At 43.0% G+C, this 7,581-nt stretch overlaps 2 protein-coding genes across 2 annotated transcripts in view; both read right to left on the reverse strand.

Moving 5' to 3' along the window:
• Positions 1-15: 15 nt before the first annotated feature.
• On the reverse strand, positions 16-6,244 carry LOC117957812 (trinucleotide repeat-containing gene 6C protein-like). Its single transcript, XM_034893855.1, has 3 exons — positions 6,053-6,244; positions 5,816-5,955; positions 16-5,731 (listed from the first exon to the last, which is right to left on the reverse strand). Exons 1-3 carry the CDS (start codon positions 6,167-6,169, stop codon positions 5,347-5,349), a joined length of 642 nt encoding a protein of 213 aa, XP_034749746.1. The 5' UTR covers positions 6,170-6,244; the 3' UTR covers positions 16-5,346.
• Positions 6,245-6,841: 597 nt separating this feature from the next.
• Positions 6,842-7,581, reverse strand: part of LOC117958148 (trinucleotide repeat-containing gene 6C protein-like) — a 36,688-nt gene continuing 35,948 nt past the window's right edge. Inside the window, exon 19 of the mRNA XM_034894415.1 lies at positions 6,842-6,903. Within this exon, the coding sequence (XP_034750306.1) occupies positions 6,842-6,903 (62 nt within the window). The remainder of the gene's footprint in view (positions 6,904-7,581) is intronic.

Below are 7,581 nucleotides of genomic sequence, written 5' to 3' on the forward strand. Positions count from 1 at the left end.
CCCCCCCCCCCCCCCCCCCAACATTCCCAAAGTTTGATTCCTTTGCGTTGCTGATTTAGTTTTGAACTCCAGAAAAAAAACTAAGTGTTTGTAAACCATCAGTGGCCTTGCAGGAAAACAAATGATAACATGAGTGAATGGAACATAAGTGAAAACAGAACGAAAGCTAACAAACCAAAAAGGTAGGCACCTCTGAAGTGAGCCGTAGAAGCCAAGGCTCAGTCTGAAGTCTCGTCCTTCACTCTCTCCGTTGCTCAAATTTTGGAGAACTGAAGTCCTTCTAGCCCAATCTATGGCCACAGGTCTGCAAAATACTTTTTTTGCGGCATTTGTTTTATACATATGTGATTTTTTTTTTCTTCAGTTTTCTTTCCCCCACAGGTTTATAGTCCGAAAAAATGGTGCAATACTCAATTATGATCCATACTTTCTTGGATTATTCCACAATAGAAGCCACTAAGGTAGATAAACATTACATTTTAAAAACACACTTATTTTAGTCCTTGAGTAAACATTTACACATGAACTGTCCCCGTCTCCCCTCAGTACTTGTATCATGTTGTTTTTTTAGCTGGATGAGGGGGGAGGCCGACACTCAGTGCAACGCTAGAGGCTAGTAACAATTAACATCAGAATATATTTTTGACAAGCAAAACAGAAAAACAGATAAACAAAAGTATACTAAATTTAAAAGAAACAAGGCGGATTTTTCCCCGCTGTAATCACGAGCTCTCGTTCATATGTTCACCTTACACACTAAACATTCATTCACACAACATACAGTACAAGCAGCCTTGTGCAAACACTCAAATACAACAGATGTAAATTTACCTTTATATCAATCTTTGTTTTCAACAACACTCGTATTTCAAATTTAATTCACTCTGAACCGATGCTATCAAAAATCTCTGAAGTGTATGAATGAGACAAAAAACCACTACAAAAAGTGTTCACATTACATTATTGGCGCTTCTTTTGATTCAAGTATTTGTTTTCATTATTTTGTATTACTCTGATATGTTTATGATCTTGCCTTCTGGGAAATATGTTGAGGATACACAGGGCCAAAGCCAGGGTGGGGTTAGAGGGGGCTTAGGCTGGAAAACAGAGAGATCTAGCCATAAACACACATACAACCATTATGTACTATTGGTTGTATACTGTATATGAACTAGCATGTGCATATTCAACCCAACTCTTTTTGGGGCCCCTGCCCCAGACCCTTGTCTGATCCATGATTGAGAAGCATATTTTGCTCGAGCTCCAGTTGCCTTTGAAAAAGGGAGAGCGTCTGATTTCCAACACTAGACAGGTAGCTAAGAGTGCAGACGAGGGGTTTGGGAGGGGGCGGGGCTCTCAGTGCTGGTGCTGCGGCAAAAAAAAAAAAAGATCCAGGGCACATCTGAGACTCGACCTCCGTCCCAGTAACCCATCCTCCCACTCTTTTCGACTCCCCACTTCTAACGCCAGTTGCTGGATTAAAGTCCAGTGTGGAGTAAATGCAGGTTTTCAGGAACAAACACACAAACAGACAACACAGGCAATAGTGATTGTTTTGTTGAATGATGTGAGTCTAAAGCGACTCTGGAAGAGGGCAAATCCCTTACGTTTTAAGACTTTGTACCAAACTTGAGGTGCGTCTCTATTTACTGCAGATAAAGTCGGGGAACTGCTTGGACCCTGACCTCAAAGCCAGATAAGCAGAAATTAACTGTTGTATTTATGCTGGCGTGGCCTTATGTTGGAGGTCCAAAATGAACCACCTGGATACAGCTTCCCCACATGTGACCCGGAGAGCGAGCCCAGACGGGGTGAGAAGGCGGCAGTTGAAGAGAAACAGAAGACAGGCATCTCAGCCTTGGAGTGCACAGCTAAACAGACTTTTTTTGTTGTAGTTTCTAGTTTTTGCACAAAAAAAACTTGATGATAAAGAAAAATATGTTTTTGGTTTAAAAGAGATGTACCCGATGTGACCCATAAACACCAACAACTCCCACCCCCCATTTCCACAGCCAGGTTCTCCACTAAATTTACAGTCCACTGTTGGTGAAAGACCAGCACCCTTCATCTGTCCTGCCCTTCTACTCCTCAAGCCTCCTACAACTGGAGGTTGTGGTGTACGCACCTGTAGCAATAAAAAAAAATAAAAACCTAAGTATCATCACACTAACGTGTTCAGTTGGCACAAGCCTGAAGAAGTTACTGTTTGCCAACCACTAGTGCCTCCAGCAGGTCATTTAGTGTTTTCTAGTAGCTCTGTCCACACAGTGGGAGACTAAACCGTTGAAGAGGCTCTTTCAGTGTCCCTTACAATTTATCCAGGGTTTTTTCAAGGGAAGCTGCCTGGTAGTAAAGGTTGAGAAAAAAGTGAAGATTGGCAGATGTGGGTGAGGGAATGGCTGTGATTTTCTAGATGGCTGTGAACGAACACATCCTTGTCTTTGCATAGAAATGGAAGGCTGTTATCAGTTGAGGTGGTTCTAAGTGTAACTGAGTGCTCCCAGAGTTAAACATAAAGCACCAGTGTGAGTGAGGCCCATCAACACTAAAGGATGTGTGTGTTATGAGACAACATAGAGTGGAGGTGCTCCAGGATGGACAGAGGAAGTTGGCTCACTATCCTGGAGAACCTTTGACTACACAACCTTTTCCACTTGATTTGACTCTTCTGTCAGACTCCAAGAAGCAAGCAACAAGAAGAACCCCCCCCCCCCCCAGGCTCTTCTACTGACATCTGCAGTGTTTCGTATGGCCTTGCTGCCAGCTGAGGCGTACCTCTACACTACACACTGCTTGTGCCTCAGAGGCAGTGGGAGGGGCAGGAGAGAAGCTAAACACTGCATAAAGACCAATAATGAAAAAGCCATGGAATCATCTTCAAAAACAATGATTATCTATATCATCAATGATAACAGCAACAATATCAGCAAACTTCATGACAACAATCAAATAAAAATGCACACTGGCAATTCCAAAAGTGAAACCAAGGGCAGAAAAAAAAAATATATATATATATATATATATATCTCTCAAACGCCCCCATCTCTGGCTAAAGTGATCCTTGCAGGAGAGAAAGAGTTGGAGGTTGATGAGGACAGATTCTGGCGCAGCAGTAGTAGTAAATTTAATACAGGGGGGCCAGTTCTGAAAGAGCTGCTCTTGGCCTGGGGGCCAGGGGTGGAAGAGGAGGGAAGCCAGTCTGTAGGGATCCGCAGGGAGGCAGCGAGCGGAGGGGAGGGTGGGGTGAGGGCTGCTGCAGAGCATTCTGCAGCAGGCAGGCACTCGGTGGCCACATCATCACACAGGTTGGCAGGACCTCCAATAGAAAGAAGACAAAAAAGGACAAAGAAGATGGCGATCCTGTCTACTCGATCCAGAAGAACATAAACACGTTGAGTGTTTCCAGAGACCAAGGCTAAAGATTTCAAAGTATGCAATGTAACAGTGATATTTACTTTGTTAAAGATGGTGAGTGCTTTAAGGTGCCGCACCCATCATCAGTTGAGTTAGTTCTTTCTTTGTATTTCCCTTCACTTTGCTACCATGTTTGACATCCTTCCTGGTCCCACCGACTTGAAGGAAGAAGGACTGAAAGAAAAAACTAAAATCTTCAAGTTAAAAAAATAAGTAAATAGAGAAGCCACTAAGCAGATTGCTTTTTAGTCTTTGTTTTTTAAGTTTTTATTTGCCAGTGTTGCTTCACTTTTGTTCTAGTCGTTGGCATTAAGGGTATAACGAGCTGCGACGCTCCTGCTAAGTGCTATGATAGACCACCTATTCAAAAAATCTTTCCTTCAAACCTTTCTACCAACGCAAATTTGGGCAAAAAGAAGAAAAAAAAAGGTCATCTGGGGAAAAAGGAAAACAGGCTCCTCATTTTGGTTTGATGCCTTCTCCCCAAGCACACACATACACAGAAACACATACACAGAAACACACACACAGAAACACACACACACACACACACACCTGTCCCTCCCTCTCCCTCAAAACTAGTCACTGGCATAAGTGTGGAGAGTAGGCTGGCTGAACAAGTGCTTTGTGGGTACGTCCTTGTATCTTGGACAGAAGGTGGTTGAAGACCAGCTTGCTCCTCTCCTGAGCAAAACACACTCTTGGGCGGGAGATGAAAGGTAGTAGTGGCAGTTTTAGGGTTGGGGGGCAGGGGATGTGGGGTAGATAGCGTTTTTGCAGCTCACTCATTCCTTACAGTCTCCTCTCTTCCTGTGAGAGATCATAGTAGGGTCCTTGGACGGTAGAGTCTGTGGCTTATATTGCACGTCACTTGAAATGGTGGAAACACAGACCAGTGGGAAACATTTACGACTTGAGGTTTTCCACAACAACAGTGAGAGTGTCCGAGATCAAACTGCGAGTTGCCCGCAGATGAGTTGAGGTGGATTTAAGTCTGTACAGCTCCTCAATAATAGCAGTGGTTCATTTTGTCGTCTATCACGTCCATAACTGTACATGTGACGACCCCCAAATCTTTCCCCCCACCAGGTAAGATTGACATACACATTTGAATAATATCATTTCCTAGCTTTGTTTGCAATGGTTAAAGAACAAAAAACAACACAAAAAAAACACTACAAAAATAAATGGCTTGAACACGGCGAATAGAGTTGCATCATTCCCTTTGAGCATTGTGTGGGGAACTCAACCTGCTTGCAAAAATGCACTGAAGTTGTGAGCTGTGGTTGCTTACATAGAGCCGCAGCACGTACTCTCCACCCAGGTTTTACTGGCTCAGAAATAAGGGTGTGCAAGTGTCCGTATGCTTCTTCACCAAGTACATAGTGAGTGAGGATAGCAGGGCAGGAAAGAGTTTAAGGCTAATATTAGTGCTGAGAGAATCAAATGTTGAGTCTGGACCAGCTGAAAGTTTGACACCCACTCTGATTGAAGGGTTTTACTTTGGGAATGATGCCTTTTCATAGATCTCTGAGGTGCAGTATGATTGCCTGAAAAGGCAGAGAGGGATTAAGCAAGTTTAAAGATGGCAGCTCATCGTGTCAGTTTGAACTAAACTACATGTTTCACACGGCACGTTCCCAAAAGTTCATTTCTGTGAAAAGTTCTTTTTCCTTGAATGAAAGACTTCTGAGTCTCCAAAAGCAAAAGTTGAACACTGTGACCAAAATCTCTCACTGAGATTCACAAAAGAACTGCAACTGAAATGTCTTCAAAAAACTAAAAAGGAGTAGAGGAGGTTGGCGAAGGTGAGCAGCGAGGATGTATCCTCGCCCTCTTCTCGTCTCCACTTGTCCCCGTTACAGCCACACTGATTATCTCCACAATGATTTTTGCTCCTATTGGTGTTTGTCAAGCCTGGGGTCTTCCGTCCTACATGGACTCCCCACTCAGCAGGTCCCCAGGCAGCAGCGTATGGATTTGGGTGGGACTCCCCATGACGCGTCCCTCCTCTCCACTTGGGGGTCCCCACAGGCTGGAATACTGTTGCACACCACCCCACAGCAACTCCCCGCCGGTCTTTGTTCCTAGGCCACCACTACTGCTGCTGCTGCCGTTGTTGTTGTTGTTCCAGTGTGGTGAGTGACCGATGGGATGGGAGGCTCCGGACCCCGACCCACCCATCCTTGTCTGATTGGTGCCTGGAGTGGCCTGCCAGCTGGTTGTTCCGCCAAGTGACTGGCTCTGTGCAAAGAAACGGTTCACTTCCTCTTCCCCAGCAAACTCTGCTAGGATAGTGGTGTTCCCGAGCACGCACCTGGACGGAGGTGAGAGGAAAAACATTTGAGCACAGGTTAAAACTTCTTTAAAATCAACCAAAGCGGCTAATTAAGAGACATACATGTGCAGGGACTTCTGAGCCTTGGCAGCTTCATCCTTGGAGCTGTAGCGCACCACAGCGTTGCCCTGCGTCAGGTTGAGGTGGAATGTGATGAGGGGGCCATGTTGCATGCACAGTGTACGCAGAGTAGAACCGTCAATCTGGGACACAAGCAAGCACACAGAAAGACTTAGGCAATGAGTGGACAAATACAGTTGTCTGTGAGGCTAAGAGGGGGCAGCTGATTGTAAACTGTACCTGTGGAGTGAGGTTCCTCAGAACCAGCCAGCTACTGGTCCTGGTGGAGCTGTCTGTACTCCACGTGGTTCCTGCTGTGTATAAAGAGAGAGACACAAAGATGCTTATGCTTAACATGCTTATCTGAAACCAAAGTCAGTTACCTAACCTGAATGGGTGGTGTCGATTTCCACCCAGTGTCAGTTGACATCTGCTTAACCACAACAAGATCTTAAGTCGTTGTCAATCCTGTCTAATCTGTAACTTCAAAACTGTGTTTTTTTGCCACATCAAAACACAGCTTGCGCTTCCATTACACTCATACTGCAACTTTACATGCTAAAACAATATGGCTCCATAATGTGACCTTTACAAAACTCACATTTCATGACAAAAATAAATGTCTTTAACTTTGTGTATTAGCTATGCAGTATGTATACTTTTTGTTTATGTCCAATATTTTCACATAAAGGATAAGAACACCTTATATGTCATATGTCTACATGTCTTGTTAGAATGAGCTTTTTCCAGCTTTGTCTCCTGGCTAAAGTTAAGCAATTCCTTAACAGGCATGATCTAGAATAGGCAAATCATGCTTTTATTAGTTTAAGGTTGGATTACTGTAATGCCCTTTATGTTGGTCTGAATCAAACCTCCAACTCACTTCTTCAACTCGTTCCAAATGCTGCTGCTATCTTTTTAACAAATACATCTAGACGGGCACATATCGCTCCCGTTCTCTACACTCTACATTGGCTCCCTGTGCGTTTTAGAATAGATTTAAAGATTTTATTGTTTGTTTGCAAGGCCTTAAATGGTCTGGCCCCGGAGTATTTGTCTGTCTTTGCGGGAGCCCAACGGGTCATTGTGTTCTTCAAATCAGCAAGTTTTAAAAAGTACCAAAGTCCAGGTATAAATGGTGGGGTGATCAGGCTTTTGCAGTTGCTGCCCCAGGACTCTGGAAAAAAGGTTCCCCACTGATATTCATACTATTACAGATGTAGTCCTTTTAAGGTCCAAACTCAAAATGTATCTGTTTAGCCTGGCTTTTAATACGTAGCAGTGGTTTGACAATTTCATTCTTCAGTTTTTTTGTAACCTTTTCTGATTTTACTGTTTTCTGTGTTCTTTCCTTCTATTGTATATTTTTACTCTTGGTTTCTGATTTTAAGCACTTGGGATACCTGCTGGTTTCTGTAAAGTGCTATATAAATAGATTTTGACTGATTGATGTCTTTGCTACCAAAAAGGTGTGCAAAGATTTCTAACAGAATTACAAGAATGTTTAATCTATTTATTAACTACAAATAAATCTAATAAACTTGTCTAATTGTCTTCTGTAATCAATTAATTATTGTAAGTAATATAGGAACTCTCAATTCAGAATATATGATTTTTTATTTGTCATTACATAACATTCTAGGGGTTTGAAGTTGCACTTGGCTACTGACAAAAATGAAATTGGCTTCATCTGCTTGACTATGTTTGTTATTTTCTTTATTTACATACTGTAGAAAATGATGGAAGCATAAAAAAACTTGGTGTATATA

Source organism: Etheostoma cragini, chromosome 15 (genome assembly GCF_013103735.1).
Source record: "Etheostoma cragini isolate CJK2018 chromosome 15, CSU_Ecrag_1.0, whole genome shotgun sequence".
Taxonomy (NCBI): Eukaryota; Metazoa; Chordata; class Actinopteri; order Perciformes; family Percidae; genus Etheostoma; species Etheostoma cragini.

Coding starts and splice junctions, on each gene's coding strand:
- LOC117957812 (XM_034893855.1), bottom strand. CDS start 6,169: ATGTTAAGCATAAGCATCTTTGTGTCTCTCTCTTTATACACAGCAGGA. Junction 5,956..6,052: donor TGAGGAACCTCACTCCACAG/GTACAGTTTACA, acceptor CTTGTGTCCCAG/ATTGACGGTTCTACTCTGCG. Junction 5,732..5,815: donor GCTCAGAAGTCCCTGCACAT/GTATGTCTCTTA, acceptor ACCTCCGTCCAG/GTGCGTGCTCGGGAACACCA.